This window comes from Eucalyptus grandis, chromosome 9, assembly GCF_016545825.1.
Source record: "Eucalyptus grandis isolate ANBG69807.140 chromosome 9, ASM1654582v1, whole genome shotgun sequence".
Classification (NCBI taxonomy): domain Eukaryota; kingdom Viridiplantae; phylum Streptophyta; class Magnoliopsida; order Myrtales; family Myrtaceae; genus Eucalyptus; species Eucalyptus grandis.
Genome location: NC_052620.1, coordinates 27345778 through 27364272, shown reverse-complemented (window position 1 = coordinate 27364272; position 18495 = coordinate 27345778). Strand labels below are relative to the sequence as shown.

General features: G+C 40.7%; 5 protein-coding genes across 5 annotated transcripts; 2 read left to right on the top strand and 3 right to left on the bottom strand.

Annotated features, from left to right (window-relative positions):
* Positions 1–1559: 1559 nt before the first annotated feature.
* On the bottom strand, positions 1560–2003 carry LOC104419005 (auxin-responsive protein SAUR68-like). The gene has a single exon (XM_010030501.3). It carries the CDS (start codon positions 2001–2003, stop codon positions 1560–1562), a length of 444 nt encoding a protein of 147 aa, XP_010028803.2.
* Positions 2004–7969: 5966 nt separating this feature from the next.
* LOC104419003 (auxin-responsive protein SAUR68) lies at positions 7970–8611 on the bottom strand. The gene has a single exon (XM_010030500.3). The coding sequence runs from the start codon at positions 8461–8463 to the stop codon at positions 8020–8022; it is 444 nt and encodes a 147-aa protein (XP_010028802.3). The 5' UTR covers positions 8464–8611; the 3' UTR covers positions 7970–8019.
* A 1303-nt stretch (positions 8612–9914) lies between these two features.
* On the top strand, positions 9915–10343 carry LOC104419002 (auxin-responsive protein SAUR64). The gene has a single exon (XM_010030499.3). The coding sequence runs from the start codon at positions 9915–9917 to the stop codon at positions 10341–10343; it is 429 nt and encodes a 142-aa protein (XP_010028801.2).
* A 927-nt stretch (positions 10344–11270) lies between these two features.
* On the top strand, positions 11271–12240 carry LOC104419001 (phosphoprotein ECPP44-like). The gene is made up of 2 exons (XM_010030498.3): positions 11271–11529; positions 11754–12240. Exons 1-2 carry the CDS (start codon positions 11350–11352, stop codon positions 12081–12083), a joined length of 510 nt encoding a protein of 169 aa, XP_010028800.2. The 5' UTR covers positions 11271–11349; the 3' UTR covers positions 12084–12240.
* Positions 12241–12445: 205 nt separating this feature from the next.
* LOC104419000 lies at positions 12446–17076 on the bottom strand. Its single transcript, XM_010030497.3, has 3 exons — positions 15285–17076; positions 14603–14788; positions 12446–12987 (listed from the first exon to the last, which is right to left on the bottom strand). Exons 1-3 carry the CDS (start codon positions 15762–15764, stop codon positions 12700–12702), a joined length of 954 nt encoding a protein of 317 aa, XP_010028799.2. The 5' UTR covers positions 15765–17076; the 3' UTR covers positions 12446–12699.
* Between the last annotated feature and the right edge of the window lie 1419 nt (positions 17077–18495).

Here is an 18495-nt window from a genome sequence, read left to right as displayed (position 1 = left end):
CCACTTTGTAATCAGTTCGTTCACAAGCAATATACACTCTCTTTGCCCATTCGGTTCTTGTGTTCGAGCGAGTGTGTGTGTAAGGCTGACTTGGGATCACCGATCCTAAGGCCGCGCGGTGTTTGATTGACCGAAATTGATCGACCCATGACACTTGCCTGCTAAAACCAAATCTTTCACTAGCAAACCACCAAACATGTCATCTCAGTCATCGACGTTTCATGTTAAGGAAAAGGAATCTGTTCGAGATGTTCATTGTTACCGTCCTGATTATGGTCTGTCTTTCGGTGATTATTTTGAGCTAGAGAATCGATGGTCTAAAGAAAAAAGACATCCCCCACCCAAAAATTCTTTATCCTGCCAAGATCACCTGGCTGGCTGGCTCTAACCCAAATTAAACAGAGTCGTAGTAATTAAGTCATTGCTATGAAGAACACAACGAAGTGGAAAATTGACAAAAACTCATTATCAGATTTGTCATGCCAATGGAAATTTCGAGATGTCAAATTGGTTAATTCAACGTAATCGACACATGTTAATTAGGTGCCCCCTTCATTTGTGGAGACACAAAAGGAACATTCTAGTGAATAGACACATATTAACAGATGGCACTTTGTAGTTGCAAAAAGAAGAAAAGGAAAAATTGACGTTACTCCATCAAAACCATTGAGCACCTCAATTCCTTTAGGAAAAAGCAGAACTTACGTAACGGTGAAAATTATGTTCTTGCACTATATTCCGAAAGCTGCCTCAAACCACCTCAAGCCAAGCATTCTTGCTTGAAGGTCGCAGGAAAAGGCAACTTAAAAACATACATGCCGTATAAATATTGCCTGAGGATATTAGCATTGCAAAACAAGAGTGAGGACCCCATTAAAGTCGGCTGGTTTCGGCCTTCTCGCTTGTTTGGGAGTCCATATGAAGAAATCTTGTGAAAAGATCTTGGTATATGCTTGCTAACTCAAAAGAATAAGTCATTTTATCTATTTACATGAACTACTATTATTTCCCTGACCTGATTTTGGGTGTTAAAATCAATAGGCCTCAGTTTTTTTTTTGGGAAAAAAAGGCCTCAGTTAACAGAGCTTAAAGTAGAGAGATTCTCGCTGATCATTCACAGTGGAACAAATCTTTACATAATACTAGGCCATTCCTTCAAATTCGATCTAATTCATCTGCAACATGCACTCCTTAGCAAACCAGGTCATTAATGATATAGCAAACCCTCGGACAATCCTCTGAACAGAATAATTTGAAAACTTACCCACCCAGGCTAAACCATGTTTAAGTATATGATAGATCTCTAATTCTCAAGTTGTCCAGTCATGCTAAGCTGACATCTCCAATTAATTTCAGTTCATTTACTGTATAATTTGTTGATCCCGTACAATTTTGTGTGTAATTAATATATGTACTACTTTACATAGATCTGTTATAAATAAATATGTCCAAGTCAAAAGGAGCAAAGCAAAGATGTACTTATGATCCAAAAAAGACATGAACAGAAGAAATCATACTTCTTTGTTTTATCTACAAAAGACTGGTGTACACAGCATCAGTCAGCTACAGACATAAATTTGTTGGTCTGTGGATTGCTTATCCAAGGCTAAGTAAGATGAGCAACTGCTTCCAGTAAATGATGAAACTAAGGCATTTTCTTGATCTCTAGCTAAGCCTCTCCTGATCAGCGAAATGATGAACTCCATGGACAATGCATCGATCGGAACTATGATAGGACCGCTGCTTGGAATCCCAAACTCTTCTTCTGATATCCTCAGGAGCTCTCTGACAATCTCATTGCCGAGATACAAAAGAGGAACAACAAAACGCCTCATGTCCGTAGTGTAAACTACGAAATGACCCTTCAGAGCCACCGATGACCCAATTCTATTTCCCAACGTCAGATCTCCATTAGACCAACGCCAGGAAATTCTTTTTCTCCCTATGCCAGCCACCTTTTGCCACTTCCTTGCCATCTGAATCAGCTTCTTGGTGCTTATCATTTCGAGTCACTCTAAAGATATGCTGAGAAGAGGATGATACTTGAATGTTCAATGCTGGAAATTGAATCTATTTTGCCTTGAGTAAAACAGCATTGGCCTTGGCCCTCTTATATACTGAGAGGATGGCCCCTTGCCAATCCAATGTGGCTAAATGCAAGCCCACGTGCTTATGTTGAGAGAGAATTTTTGGACAAATGTTTGGTTCTTTTGACTTGAACACGTAACAGCAGACATAGAGGAAGGCCGTCCTTACTATGGTGTGGGTGGTTTACGACACCCCTGGCCCGAACATTTTGGCTGTCCACTTGATTGCACTCTGTACCTAAGTGGTGTGGGTGGTTTACGACACCCCTGGCCCTAACATTTTGGCTGTCCACTTGATTGCACTCTGTACCTAAGTCTCAACCACAAGTTGAGACCACAAATTGCTCAAGCTCAAAAGATTAAGGGTGCTCTATACATAGCCTCAACTGAACCACTCCACCATCTACTAGGAACTCATGATTAGCATGCCATGTTGATGCATCATAATTTGGTATCTCAAACAGTTTGATATTTTAAGATCTCTGATAGATGTCTTATTTCTATGTGCAGCCGTCAGGTGTTGCCATGATCCGTTGGATCATGAGTCAATATGAGTGTATAAGTGAGTAATAACTGATGGCACTTGTGATCAAGAATGTGTGGACCACCGGTTAACTTATCCACAAACTTAAAATAGTAGGAAAGAATAATTCAGTAGGAAGAGAAAACTAAGTGCCACTATATATGAGATGAGATTTGTTTGAAAATTTCCTGGTCTTATTCTTGATAATGTGAGGCTCAGTGGACCGTGCATCTTAGGGCAAAGCTGCCAAATGATAGGGACCAAGTAGTGTATATATAGTGCATGGAGGGATATCACATGATGTCAAAACAAAGATAAGGACCCATCTCAGTTGCCTAATTTGAGCCTCATGTATTCTTTCGTTATTGGCATTCCATGTACGAGTAGTTGCACCAAGAAGAAGCAATGTCTTGACTCTTGCACATGCCTGAAATCTCCAACTTCCTTTCACTCACAAACCACCAAAGGACTTTGAAGCCATCGACATGTTGCAGATATTACTGATTCTGTTCCCAAGATTTCATCAATCCAGCCTTATTTTGTGGTTGATATCCACTGATATATGATCACCTTGAACAACGAAGATATACTTGCTGGAAGACAAATTGACCCACCTAACAGAAACAGACATGGACATCATCCTCGCCTTCTTCTACATCCAAGATTCACGTGGCTCTGCACCATCACCAGAAGACCGACATTTGTGGTGTGTCCTTCTGAGGCACCGTCACTTAAGTGACGCCATAAGGGCATTTCCTTCTAATCACCGGATCCACAAGAATGTGGCAGTCAAAATCTTGTAGTGTGACCCGTCATTGAATCTAATTTTCGGAGCCTTTCCCCCTACTCGCAGGATCACATTTCGATTGCTTGATATTTTGAAGAACCAGCAAGGACAAGATGGATTTGGTCAGGGCATTAATTGAAGTAGAAGACCTAATGAAAGTGATTACCCAAAGTACTAATAGTGTAATTGGTAGGAAGTCTTCATCCAACTTTGGTTGTGTGCGCCACCTTTAAATTTTTTAGAGCTTGATTAGATTTTCTTGTCGAACTTTGAAATCAGGATTCTGGCCATCGCTAGTACAAAGTTAGAACGTCATAGAAAGTTGTTACTATGGACAACTAGGAAATCGAAAAGAAATTTATCACTTTATAATGAAAGAAATCATACTAAGTTTTTTAGAGTGAACTTCGAGATTCTTTGAAGGATGTTCCCATTATTAACCCAACGCTTGATTGTTCAAGATAGTTTCATACCCGTTAGACTATAGAGCTTTCAATCTACAGCTTCTCTCCTTATTGATTTCAGTAGGGCATAGATAAAGGCTTAAAGTACTGTTCAACGACAGAGGAATTCTAAGTAGCGAGAGTCCTATAAATTCATGGTTAAGGCGCAGCAAAATCGGGCTTGATAGATATTTTAATGGAAATAACCGTATAAATCTTCATGATTGGTTATTGTCTCTTAGCATCTATCAGATGCCCCATGTGGGAAAAACCACTGTAATTCGCATGTTCCAGCTAGCAATCTGCCCTGGAACAGACACAAATTTTAGCAGTCACTTCTTCCCTATTTACAGTCCAGGTTGTTGATCCACTTCATCTTCAACATAATGCTAATGATCACATTGTAAGAAAGGTAATGAATGATGATTCTTAAGTTTCTGACAGGACGCACAATTTGCTAATCTATAATTATATCGGCACTAAGCCGAAACATTTGAATAATCCCAGCAATGGTTTGATTTTCTTTGTGGTTTTGGGGTGTGACATGATTAGATACCTCAAAATCTACCATGTACTTAGCAGGTTAATATATTACTTTTCGGTTGCACAGATCCGAAGTGCAGGACATAATTATCTGAGTGAAAACCAGCTATCACAAAATGCTATGATGATCTAAGACAAATAGAAAAGAATCAGCACGGCGCATTTGTTGTGGCAGAACTATTTTCATTCATCTACTAAGCACTGGTATGTGTTACATCTGTCAGCTACAAACAAGAATTTCTGGGTTTTCTAATGCTTGATTGAAAGCTAAGGATGATGAGCAGCTTTGTCTGGTGAACGACATAAGCAAAGCATTCTCTTGGTCCTTAGTCAAGCCTCTTCTAATTAATGAAATTATGTACTCCATAGATAGTGCATCAATTGGAAGCATGATTGGACCATCACATGCAATCCCAAACTCTTCTTCCGATACCCTAAAGAGCTCCCTCACTATGTCGTTACCGAGAAATGAGAGAGGTATCATGAAGCGTCTCTTGTCTGTTGTATAAACAACGAAGTGACCCTTCTCAGCAACTGATGATCTCTTTGCATTTGCTGAAGCGGACTTGTTGTTCATCCAATGAAAAGAAATTCCTTTTCTTCCAATTGCGGCCATCTTCTGCCACTTCCTTGCCATTTGAATCAGCTTCTTTGTGCTTATCATTTTGTTCAACTCCAAGAAATTCTCGACGAAAGAGAACTTGCCTTTTGTTGAATTTGAGTGCTCTGGTTGTGCAGAAAGTATTGGCCTCTCCAGAGATTTATACTGACAGAGCTAATGAACTGACATTCAATGTATCTCTTTCCAATGTGAAGTCACATGGTAAGCAAACCCATGTGATCATGGAAGAAAAACTTCATAGAGGGTCTCAATGTTTTGGTTCTGTGGGGCTCATGAGGACAAGATTGCATAACAGGAGAAAGATTCTCTTACGATTTTGCAAGTGAGTTTAGCTGCACAGTAGGGTCCCGATCGGTTTATTTGTCCACTTGATAAACCACATTCTCTCCAAGAATAACAAAATCACCACAAATTGCTGAAGGTTACAGGAAAGGAGTCCACCATCAGTTCCTGCCGGTTCTTGTATTATCAATATCAACATAGGCATTGAATAAATTATCCGAAACACCAGGTCACATTGGCGAGAGATGCTGGTGGACCCTGAAATTTCTGAACTTTCAAGAACATAGATAGGTGATATGTTCAGTCTTTCCACCTTCTGTAGGGTTGCCAGAAGACATTGAATAGCAGTATGAACTGATGAAATTGAACCAATGCCCAAAAGGTGTATATCCACACTATGCACTAGATAAGGCTTAGTTGAAAAATGAAAAGGAAGAAACAAGAAAGAAACCATTCAGTGGGGACAAATTGGCTAAGGACAGATCTTTTTACCTATTTCTGTATGCAAGTTGTGGACATAACTTGCTTCTTTGAATTTCATTATTTTTCTTCTATTATATAATTGGAGAATTTATCCTCTGGACGTTTTCAGAACCTGGAGACCCTGCATTATCCTTTTTTAGGGGACCAGGAACATGAGAAGCGCAAGCTTGGGTAATCAGAGGCCTTCGGATATTGCATGAAGCTAGCTTGAACCCCACACTAGGGCTTGTTATGGTGTGAGCTTTAAGACTTCTTGGGTCCAGCAGTAATGTCTTGCACAATCCCTAAACTTGCCAAGTCCATTTGCTCACAAACCACCGAACTGTCTTCCCCACAAAAGGACATATCATTTTAATAAAAGGAATCCGATCAGTAAATTTCATCATATGCTCACTCTTATGTGGTTGCAATATATGGTGGTACGATCATATTGAGCCATGGATATGAACTCACCTGGCAACGAATTTACGGCCTATCCAAGACAGACGTTGCCATTACCCCTCACTCTCTTGCATACCCAAGTCATATGGCTCTCTACTATCACCAGGTGACTCATTAATGTTGTGCCCTCCTAATGCACCATTATTTAACCGACCTCAGTATCCATTATCTTCCACTCACCACAACTTTGGCATTTCAAAGCTCCCAGAGTTAGAAAAGCAATCTCCAATTCTTTCTTCCACGTTCCTGTGACATCCCAAGATCGGATGGGAAATGTACTGTTGATGATAAGCTAATACCATCCCAAAAGGTCACCGTCTTGTTTGTTCACTCAGGACAATCTTTTCGGGCTTGGCCTACATGGAACAGGTCGTGTCACCAATGCTGTCAGAATAGTTTCCTTAAGAAGTGACTCAGAATTGCAAGAAAATGGCAGGGAATAGATGCCATGAGTAGGGAAATGATTACATCCCCACGAGTTAGCATAGATGAGGGACTGCAGCTTGTTGATGGAGCCCACATTGTCATATTCAAGATTGACTAAAAGCATTTTGCGTTTCCAATAAGGCACTTGAACAATTTACTCATTCAAGAGCTATCCAAATTATCCGAGGAAGAGTTCGGACTACTGAGTGACAGAACCATGACTCAGCCATGATCATGGGTGACATAGAATATTCCAGCAGCATGCTAACGGAGAAATTGAGAAAGCTCTCCTCATGTGTATTTCAATCAATACATGCTCATCATCTTACTCTCTCCTACAGAGTAAGACCGTACAATAATTGCTAGTCTGTAAGCATTGATGCTTTGTGTACTTTATTCTTTTCTTCTTTGGAGGCTTAAAATGTATAGATTGAGAAAATTGCAGAGAAATTTGCAGTTTCTAATCTGTAGTTCTACAAAGTCCAATAAAAATATACCTTTTGATTGAAATTTTAGAGTTCCACTGGCTTTTCATTTCAAATTTACGAATAAGTTAACAATAAATACTTTTATCGTTGATAGTACAAATTCAGAAGGTCATAGTTACTTGGATGATTAAAAAATCCAAAAGCTATCCATCACTTTCTAAAGAAAAAGAAAAAAAAAATCAGTAGTAAATCTTTTGGAGTTGAACTTCTAGATTCTTTCGAATGTATTCTCATTCTTGATTAGACAAGATAGTTTCGCAACTACCAAACTTCAGAGCTCTTCAATCTTCAGTTTTTCTCCTTTTCAATTTAGGAAGGGCATAAATGAAAATTATAAGAATTTGATAAAAGCATAGTTAAGAGAATTGAGCTTGACAGATATTTTAATGGGAATAAGAACATAATTGTTCATGAATGGTGATTATTTCTCAGCATCTATCAGATGCACAGAGTGAAGAAACCATGTTCTAGCTAAATACACTGCCTAAGAGAGAGCAGACAATTTTAAAGTATTGCTCACTTCCTGGCTATTTAGGGTGCAGGTTGTTAAGCCACTTCATCTTGAACATAATCCCACTGATCAGATAGCAAGAAAGACAATTAATGATGAACGTTTTAATTTTGGCAACAGACCTTCTGCTAATCCTATGAATAGTTAGATAAAAGTCGACACAATCGAATATTAAGAGTAAGCCTTTATTGACATTATTAAAGAGCTTATATGTTACTTTTTGGTTGCAATGGATCTGCTATGCAAGATATAATGTTCCGAGTCAAAACCAGCCATCACAAAACGCTAGGATGGCCTAAGCCAAAGAGAAACGAATTAGACAAATGCAAATCCTGTGGCAAAACCAATTTCATATCTACAAAGTACTGATATTGTTACATCTGTCAGCTACAAACAAGAATCTGTTGGCTCTCTAATGCTTGATTGAATGCTGAGGATGATGAGCAGCTTCCTCTGGTCAAGGACATAAGCAGAGCATTCTCTTGGTCCTTAGCCAAGCCTCTGCTAATTAATGAAATTATGTACTCCATGGATAGAGCATCGATGGGAAGTGTGATCGGACCATCAGTTGGAATACCGAACTCTTCTTCCGATGCCCTGAAGAGCCCCCTTACGATGTTGTTGCTGAGATATGAGAGAGGGATGGCAAAGCGCCTCTCATCCATTGTGTAGACAATGAAACAACCCTTCTGAGCAGCCGATGATCCATTTGCATTTGCTAAACGAGATTTGCTGTTCGTCCTCTGAAACGCAATTCTTTTTCTTCCCACTGTGGCCATCTTCTGCCACTTCCTTGCCATTTGAATCAGCTTCTTGGTGCTTATCATTTTTCTTTTAATTTCAAAGTAATTCTCAACAGATAAGCTAACTTGCTTTTTGCTGTGGATTGGAATGCTGTTTCTGGTTTTGGAGAAAGCACTGGCCTTTCCTGCGTTTTATAATGGGAAAGCCAACAACTTCACATTCAATGCATCTTTCCAATGCGAAAACACATAGTAGCAAACCCATGTGGTTATGTTGAGAAAAACTTGATAGAGGGCTTCGATTTTTGGTTCTGTGGGGCTCGTGAGTACCTGATTGTATAAATGCAGAGAAGGATTCTCTTACTATTTTGCAAGAGAGTTCAACTACAAAGTGGGTCCACATCAGCTTGGATGCCCACTTGATTAACCACATTCTCTCTGAATGAATGACAAGATCAACCCCAAATTGCTCAAGGTCACAGGAAAGCAGTCCCCATCGATTCCTGCTGGTTCTTGTATTATCAATGTGACAGACACATTGAATAATATATCCGCAACTCCTGGTCACATTGGTAAGCAACTCTGCTTGACCCAGATAATTCATAGATTCAAGCACATAGATAGGTGATATGCACGATTTCCCACCATCTGTAGGGTTGGCGGAAGATATTTAAGTTAGCAGTACGAACTGATGAAATTGAACCAATCCCACAGGAAAAGGTGTTCGGCACATTGAGAAAAAAGCGAAAGGAAGAAAGAAACCCTTTATCAAGGGGACAAATAGTCTTATGATGGATTTTTTCTTTTTCCTTTTTCCGCATGTAAACTGTAGGCATAAGCTGCTACTTGAATATTCCTAGAGTTCACTAATTTCTTGTATTAATAAATCTGAAAGTCTATCCCCTTAACATTTCCAGAACCTGAAGAACCTCCATGTGCTTTTAAGGGGACCGCAAACATTGTGAAAGCTCAAATAATCCGAGCCATTCAGATATTGCATCTAGCGATGCCCAGATCTGGGAACAACCAGACTCAGCTAGCTTGAGCCACATCCTTTAGTGCTTGTTTGCAGTGAGCTTTAAGACATCCTGGGTCCAGCAGTAATGTCTTGCACATGCCCCAAACTTGCCGACTCTATCCACTCACAAACCACCAAACTGTCTTTCCCAGCAAGGGACACTTCATGTGAATAAAGGGAATCTGTTTACTCAATTTCATCATTTTGTCATTATTATGCGGTTGCAATACATGGTGCTACGATCATCCCAAGCCACGGAAATGTACTTGTTGGAAGACGAATTGATGGCTTATCCGAAACAGATACTGCCACCACCCTTATTCCCTACCATACCAAAATCACATGGCTCTGCACCATCACCAGGTAACTCACATTAATGCAGTGTCTTCTGATGCACCATTATTTAAGTGACCCCCATAGTCCATTATCTTCAACTCACCACAACTTTGGCATTTCAAAGCTCTTACACTAAAAGAACAATTTCCCATTTCTTCTTCCTCATTCCAGCCAAGAGAAAATGATCAGCACAAAGAAACTGCTCAAGATTGCAAGAAAATGGCGGAGAGTAGCAGCCATGAGTAGGAAGAGGATCACATTTCCGAAAGTTGGTGGACACAAGGAACTGCAGCTCGCTGATAGAAGCCACTGTGCTGTCTACACAGTCGACCAAAAGCGGTTCGTGTTTCCGATACAGTACTTGAACAATTGCGTCATTCAGGAGCTACTCAGATTATCCGAGAAAGAGTTTGGACTGCCGAGGGACGGACCCATCACTTTGCCATGTGATGCAGCGTTCATGGATTATATAGTTTCGATGATCCAGCGGCATATTAATGCAGAAATCGAGAAAGCTCTCATCCTGTCTATCGCAACCAATACATGCTCATCAGCTTACTCTCTCCAGCATAGTCAGACCGTGCAACAATTGCTTGTCTGTAGCCATTGATGCTTTGCGTACTTTATTCTTTTCTTCTTTTGAGGCCTTAGAATGTATATAATGAGAGAGTTGCAGCCAAAATTGCAGTTCCTAATATGTATTCCAACAGAGTAATGAAAACATATGTTTAAACTCCTATCTGCACTATGCATCTTTTGTCTTAAAAATAACAGAAACAGCTATAACTTTGCCTCGGATTCCAAGTATTAGTTATTGTTACTAATGGCATAGTTGGATCATAACACTCTGAATTCCTGAACCCAATGATGTTACAATTTGCTGATCTCGAAATACCAGCAACTTCACCTCTTGATCAGTGCAAGAGACAACCGTCCAAACCGACCATCGTTTAGTTTTCTCCAAACGAGCACGCTCACACTCACCCATAACACAACACACCCCTCTTTCAATGTTTGTCTGTACGGGTCAGCACACACGCTCAGTTCCCTCTTCTCAATGTATGTCAAATGCAAAAACACTGAACTGTTTCGGAATCTTTCCCAATTTTCAAGTCACCAAAAGAAAGATGCTTAAGCTCTATTTTAGTCTGACATATCCAAGCCCCAACTCCAATGGATGAGGCTCAGACCTCCAATTTGTCACCCAATGAGTATCTTGAAAACATAGGCAAATTATTTCCTTCAAAGAAGTTTATACTTGCTCTATCATCATGACATGGAGTTGAAATCAACCATGACGCAGAAACATGTGAAAATCTTGTTCTTTATGGCGAGATTTAACACAATCTCAATTCGTTAGTTTTTACGGAACGATGATTGACTTGATCTATTACAATGTGTGTGAGTTAAATCTTTTTATTTTTTGGACCAGATGTGAATAATTTATATCTGCTAAAATTAACTACTAAACAGTGTGGTGGTTATTGTTCCCTAAAACTGAAACGGTATGCACTGGCTTCTATAAATACCAGTTCGCAGCAGGCTCGTCGCAAGTGTTACTACGACTACAACACAGTTGAAAAGCTTTCCTTGTGCTTCATTTGGAAAGCTACACAATGAGTCATCATCAACCTCAAGCCCCCGAAAATGGCAATGCCGCAAATGTTTCTGTAGAGAAAACACAGCATGAGATAAGCGATACCATAGTGGATGCAGAAATGACGCCTCTGGTTAGGGATGAAGAAAAGCCGACTCTCGCCCAGGAACTACGACGTTCCCACAGCAACTCGAGCTCGGTAAGATCATATTAATTTCCAGTTATTTCGCAAGTAGTATATGATGTCAAGAACATGAAGGAATGAAAACTAGTAAATTAACTTGCCAGGAAAAAAAAAAAAAAAACTATTTATCTTTCATGCATAGTCAAATGCTTAGCGGTTGTGAAAAGATGAAGTGGGAACGTTTCAGCTATCCATATGCAAATGACTCATTATGCTCGCTCATTCTCAAAACTTTTTAGTCCGGTGATGAAGAAGAAGAAGGGCGCGAGAAGAAAAAGAAAAAGGAAGCAGCCAAGGAAGAGCTCGAGCACAAGATAACGGATGAGGAATTAGAAGCAGGTGGGGAGCTTGAAAAAGAGTCCATTCCAGTCCAAAAACCTGATGAAGCAATGCATCCGGAGGAAAAGAAGGGGATTTTGGAGAAAATAAAAGAGAAGCTCCCAGGTCATAGAAAAGATGAAGAAGACGCACTGGAGTGCGCTCCGGAGAAGAAAGGGATCCTGGAAATGATCAAGGAGAAGATCCCCGGTTGTCACAAGGTCGGAGACAATGCCAAGAAGGACGACTGACAACAACCTATCTACTTGCTAGTACGCATTGGGTGTTCTAACTTCTAAGCAATATTCTCGCCGTATGCTGTTTGCTGCTGTTCATATTTCCTACTAGTAAGACTGTTTGAAATGGGACTTCAAAGCAATGTCTATCACTTAGCCAGTGTGTTTTTTATCAACCCTAAGTGTTTTTCATTCTAAAACAAGGACTAATTGTGTCTCCTTTGAAGAACATCAGAAAGCTTTGATAAAGATCCCGTTTGCCCAAGTATCTGCTATCAACAAAAAGCATGAAAATGTCTCCACGAAAATCCTAACCGTGCATGAGAGACAACAAAGAAGAAAATATATCTCGCACTAGCAGACAGTGTAGCTCATACTCACGGTAAAGATCATTTGAAGCACAATAGCTGGCTGGCAAGATACATTGAGCTTGTTTGCTACAATTTGTCCCAAATAAACTCGTGGTAAGAACATCAGATACAAGAACCGCAACCGATACTGTGCTTTCAGAAAGGCCGCGTAAACTCTACAACGCATTAAACTTTCCCTTTTTGTGCTAAAGAGGCAAAATCTGGGGCTCATAGGCTTGCGATTGAAGGACTGTATATTTCGGCAATTGATACATAAATCATCAGTGATAGGTACACAAATCAGTCAAATTCTGACGCTTGCCAAGTTGGTTGCCCCTTAAGGTGACAGAACATCTGATTTTCCTATAAAACTTGGACTTCACCAACTTCCCCAAGATATATGCTCTCGACCTCACCACGAATGTCAGGTTTAATGGCACGGCCACCTTCTCACGGTGCTCTCTGGCCATGCTGAGGACTGAGATCCCACCATAAAGGGGAACCTGATACCCTGCCACCATTGTCACCACTGGCCGCTGGCTCTTCCTCGATTGATAGAACTTCTTCATCTATTTTTTTTTTTCACATTTATTGCAGATAAATCAAGACTTATGTAAAGCTCACATAACCATAATGGTGTGAATAGGGAAATGGAAAGAAACAAAAGCCTGCTGACTTGTCGTCCCTCTCACAGCTCAAAGCATTCAGATTTACACGAGTTTCATTTCGAAGACGTACAAAGAAAGAAGATGCCTCATGTATTCAAATTGCCACTACAGAATTCGCAGCCAATGCTCATACGGGTGAATGATGGGATGCAAGAGCGCTTGAATATCTCATTAACCTCACTGACTCAACAGTATTAATTAGGTAAGTTTGGAAAATTATCACGTAAATTGGCTAAGCCAAATTGAAAAGACATTCCCAAGTTTCACATGAAAAAATAATCAATCACTTCCAAAAGTATCCGAGCACTGTCACGCCCACCATTTTGCAAGTCTGAAATGTGCATGGAATGGCATTGTGCGCATATTAAACAAAGCAGTAGATTATACTAATACCGAGTTTAAAAATAAAACCATGAAAGCATGCATGTCTTAACATTCATTTAAGGGGAAGCAACTACATTTGTGCAAGTCTAAATTAGTTGAGATGAAAAATGTAAACCTTGACATTCTCTCTTAAGTCTACCAATTGAACTTCTTAAAATAAACGACCACGTATCATTATTGCTCGAGACCACTTATCTCTATTGTCTAAAGAACCAGAGTATATTCATACTAATACCACGCAGCCATATGTCTGTATGGCAATCTAGACCCGACCATGGGCGTCGCCCGCCCATGGCCCAACCTAAGCCAAATAGGCCCAAGACCAATCAGGCAGGCCCAGAAAAAGGGGCGTGAAGTCATGAAGCCTTGCCGGTCCCCAATTGGAGACAAGCCAAGTCCATTTAATCCAAAAAGCTTCTGTATTTGTTTTTGCTGATGAGTGGACCTGGCAACAAATTACGGTCCGCCCAGAGGGTCCCCTAGACATAATCAACCGGCGGGTCGATGCGAATCACCCGCCAGCCAGACCCGAGAGGTAAATGAGTGGGACTGAAGCCCAAGGTTTACATGAGAAAGCTCGGCCCCACCCGATCCTTGCCAATGGTCATTTCCTAAACCACCCAACCCAAAAGAAATTTTAAAAAAGGGGATCATTGGATAAGCCAACCGATAACTAAAACGGAGGCGAAGGTCGCGCACAAAGCAAAAGCAAAGCCGCTTGCTCGGGAGAATCCAACGGCTAGCTCAAGCGCTGCGTATTAAATTTATCTCCTGCAGAAAAGGGCAGAAAAGTGCAGGACAGTGCAGGGTAGAAACCGCAGACCCAACCCGCTCCATGCCTTTTCGGGATTTTTCAAATTCCTCCCCATTCGGACGAATTTAAAATGATATAATTGGTCCGAACTTAGCAGGCTTTTTTGGTACGACCACTGGTGCTGATACCAACAAGTCAAGAAACGACCCCTCGTTTTTCGGCATAAGCCACTTTTTCGATATCCTAAAGTCACGCAACCCGAGGACGACGGGGCGGGGTGAAATGACCGCGCTGCCCTCGCGGCCGTGCAGCAGGGGGCGTCAAGGCGGACACGTTCTACGGCAGACACAGAGAGAGAGGGTGAGTCGTTATGCTTACGTGGCCGGAGGCGAGGTGGAGCTGGAAGTAGTGGAGGTCGAGCGGGGAGGAGGTGACGTGGACGCCGAAGAATGTCGCGGGGTTCCGGTACACCATCCTCACCGTCGAGTTCAGCGTCAGCATGTCTGTGGGCACCCCGCTCGGGTCGTTCCCCGCCTGCACGTTGAAGTTCTCGAACACCACGTTCTGCCACCACATCCAAAGTTCAAAACCCTCTTCATTATTCAATATTCATTACATATTTATCGATCGACCAAAAAAGAAAAAAATAGCACTTTCGTTAAGTGTTCCATGTCAAAAAAATCCGGATTTTATCCAGAATGATTCGTTCCCATATTAATGAAAATTCTTTAACTTTTGTATGAAATTTGTGAAAAAAAAAAAAAAATTTATGGGGATTTAATCCAAAAGCTTGAAGGAAAAAAAAAAGGGTTCTTACTTTTTTTGGGGGCCAAAAGCGACAGTAACTTTCTTCGTTGGCAATAAACGACGAAGTAAAGACGACAAATCAATGCGATCAAAACGGAAAAAAAAATATTTGGCTATCCCTTCCTCCGTAATAATGCCGGGCCGGCGGAGCGAGTCGACCCGCCGAGTCGCCAACCCGAACTCACTCAGTCCCCCCCGCCCCGCAAAAGCAAGCTCTACACAGAACTGAAAAACGCGCATTTTGCATCCTTACCTTGACGACGATCTCCGGCCGGTAGCTCTTGCTGGCGCCCCACAGGATCAGCGAGAACGCCGTGAAGAGCAGGACGAACAGCAGGACGAAGCAGGCGTAGAGCCTCGCGCCGCGCCATGCGGAGGAGCTGCCGCGGCGGCCCTCCCCGTCCTCCTCCTCGTCGTCCTCGTCGTCGTCGGTCTCGTGCCCGCGGTGGAGCTTCCGCCAGGCGCCGCCGTAGAGGTGGCGGGGGTTGGAGTTCTTGAGGGAGGCGGAGAAGCGGGAGGTGGAGGACTCGCGGGAGTGGTGGATGGGGGAGCAGTGGTAGTAGGGGTGGGTCGGGGAGCCCGCGGGGCTGGAGCCGTAGGACATCTTCTCGGCGTCGTGGTTGGAGGGGCTCTGGACGTAGTAGAGCGGCCGGCGCGGGGACCGCGGCGGCGACGAGGCGGCGTCCATGCTCGTCACCTCCGAGTCCGACTTGGCATGCATCGCGAGAGGCATGGCGGGTTTCCGGGTCGGGTCTGCGAGCGCGAAGCGAGGGAGAATCGATGAAGAAGTCGATGGACTGATTTTTCTCTCTCTCTCTTTTTCCTTTTTTGGAGGGAGGCGAGGGTGGAGGCCCGGAGGGTGACTTCAAGAAAGGAAGTGACAGGTGGTGCAGGGGAAGAAAACGAGAGAGAGCGAAACAAATGGGCGGGGCTAAAAGGTGATTTCGGGAAATTAAAGGGCTGAATGTTGGATAATGATGATCTTTCTTAGGTCACAGTAGAAGATCATGGATTTAGTAAAATAAGTTGACTCTAGTCCATCCTTAGTCATTAGTTTCATCGAGTAGGTTTGCTAAAGTCAGAAACATATCCCCCCAAAATGTGGGTACGCCTTTCCTTGGTGAATGTCTTTCCAATTTCATCGTACCCAAAAAGGATGTCCATGCACTTTCCGTGACTTGTTGATTCGGTCACTTTTCCATAACAACTATGCACCCGTGCCTTGATTAGCACCGATCATGAAGAATATTTGAATTGCGTTTTAATCATTTTAAACTTCTAACCACAATAAAAGTAAATAGTATAAGATGTGAAATTCAAAGATTTTGCCATATACTATTTCATTATTTTGTGAATCACAATAAAAAAGCTAGATCTTATCCTATTATGTCCATTATTTCATACGAACTAAATATCGGTATAATTGAACCAAAAAAATTAAAAGGAGACGCTAAGAGTCTCTCCTATGACTATTAAAGAAACCACAAATACATTGATAGAGACAACCTTGAGCAATCAATCCATGATTATAGTACAATCTACACCTTTAGCAACAAAGGATCTCATTGCAACATTCCAGAGCCACAAGTTTTGATTATGGGCCTGTATGACAAGAAATGTAAACAAATTAAACAACATCAATGAAACGGATGGGCTAGCAAATGCCAAATCTAGTCAGAGAGAGAATGCATGATCTTCGCAATTCCGAAAAATATAATGCTTCAACTTTCTTATCACTTTCGTGAAATTTTAGAGTGAACCAAAGAGCTGTGAAGGAAAAGGAAGTTTGACTCTATCCTCGTTTTCTAGGGTTTCAATGTGAACCAAAGAATTGCGAAAGAGTTGTGAAGTTTCGATGTAAATCAAAGCTACGGAGGAGAAGAAGAATAAGAGGATCGGGTTCATTTAAAAAATCTCTTTACCCCATATTCTTTGATAATTAGATGAACCCATTGGTCGTTGTTTTGTTATTTTGATTTTATTTTTATATTGAAATTTAAATAATATTTGTATTTCATTATTATTTTGATTTTATTAACTTAAGAAGTTGGTAATCGAAAAAAATAGCTTTTCATACCACGGACATAAAAAAATTCAATTGATCTTTATCCCATCTTCTATGAGATAGTTTTATTCAAATCATATCTCTATCATATCTAAGCTTATCTTATATTAAACAGAAACCAAACACAAATAAAATAAATTTCATCATATCCTCAATTTCATTTTATTTTTGAATGAAAAAGGCTAGAGCCAAATATAAAAATTTAACATGGCAAACCTACCATCCTTATTTTATTACCTAATAAAACATGAAGTAACATTATAGAAGGTAATGAAAAGAAATTAGCACCCAAGCACTTGTCAATTCCAAGATTAGCAAGCAGCAAAGCAATTTCAATCTAGAAATTTAAGTCACATTTAAATTCAAAATGAGAGCACTGCAGTATTCTATCTTTAAGCAAAACAGGTCAAGCATTAGATTAAGAATATTAGTAATGACTTAGAATTAATCTTAATCATGATCTTATGAAATCCTAGTTATTTTGCAAAGTTGAGTCCCGACCACAAAGCCTGAAGTTCTGCATATGTCAGTGAACATGTTTCTACGAATGTGGCATAACCACAAATTTAGTTACTCCATTCATTTCTAAATAAACGCCACTAGCAAGTCTTGGGTTACCTTTAGAGGATCCATTAGTATTCAGTTTAATCCACCTAGAAGGTAGAGGATCCCATTTGACCGAAATCAGAGAAGTGTATGATTCACTTAACGTCAATTTATTCACAAATAAACTTTAATGATTTCCTTCATGTATGACCCAATTGCTTGTACCAAATTTAAAGGGAAAACAAAGTTGTCTTAAAAAAGTGACATCTTTCTCCATTGCTCAAAAAGCCATACACTTACTCAAAAATTATGCTCCAATCATGATGAAAATTTGGTCATTCTTTCCTAGCAAGATTTGAATTCAACCATTGCAACAAATTCATTGAGAAAAAAATTTCCAAATATTTTGTGGGACAAACTCAAACCATATCCTACGAATAATTGAACAATCCTTTAGGACATGTACAGTTGTTTCCACATGAACTCGCATTTCAAGCAATATGGATATCCTCCCAAATAGTGAGACATCTTCAATTCATTAGTCAACAGTCGTTGAGCAATTAACCAGAGGAAGATTTTAATACAATGAGGTCCCTTTCATTTCTAAATTGTGGACCATATACTATTAGATTATTGATTATTTGTTCCGTTGATTACGTTCCATGCTAACTTAACAAGGAAGGCCCACAAAAGAGTATCATCTCCATCACAGGCTAAAGGAGGTTTAACCAACTCTAAAGCAAAAAATTATATTTTCTAGTTTAATTCCCCGAAATATCTAAAAAGCCTAATTTCCGTTCAGCGCATAATGGCAAACTTTTCAGTCCATCTCAAAAGGAGATGGTTGGGTACT

Bases quoted from the DNA above. Each gene is read 5' to 3' on its own strand.
- LOC104419001 (XM_010030498.3), top strand. From the start codon at position 11,350: ATGAGTCATCATCAACCTCAAGCCCCCGAAAATGGCAATGCCGCAAAT. The intron at 11,530-11,753 runs GTAAGATCATAT...AAAACTTTTTAG, and splicing joins CCCACAGCAACTCGAGCTCG to TCCGGTGATGAAGAAGAAGA.
- LOC104419005 (XM_010030501.3), bottom strand. From the start codon at position 2,003: ATGATAAGCACCAAGAAGCTGATTCAGATGGCAAGGAAGTGGCAAAAG.
- LOC104419002 (XM_010030499.3), top strand. From the start codon at position 9,915: ATGATCAGCACAAAGAAACTGCTCAAGATTGCAAGAAAATGGCGGAGA.
- LOC104419000 (XM_010030497.3), bottom strand. From the start codon at position 15,764: ATGCCTCTCGCGATGCATGCCAAGTCGGACTCGGAGGTGACGAGCATG. The intron at 14,789-15,284 runs GTAAGGATGCAA...ATGTGGTGGCAG, and splicing joins GGCCGGAGATCGTCGTCAAG to AACGTGGTGTTCGAGAACTT. The intron at 12,988-14,602 runs GTAAGCATAACG...AAAAAAAAATAG, and splicing joins TCCACCTCGCCTCCGGCCAC to ATGAAGAAGTTCTATCAATC.
- LOC104419003 (XM_010030500.3), bottom strand. From the start codon at position 8,463: ATGATAAGCACCAAGAAGCTGATTCAAATGGCAAGGAAGTGGCAGAAG.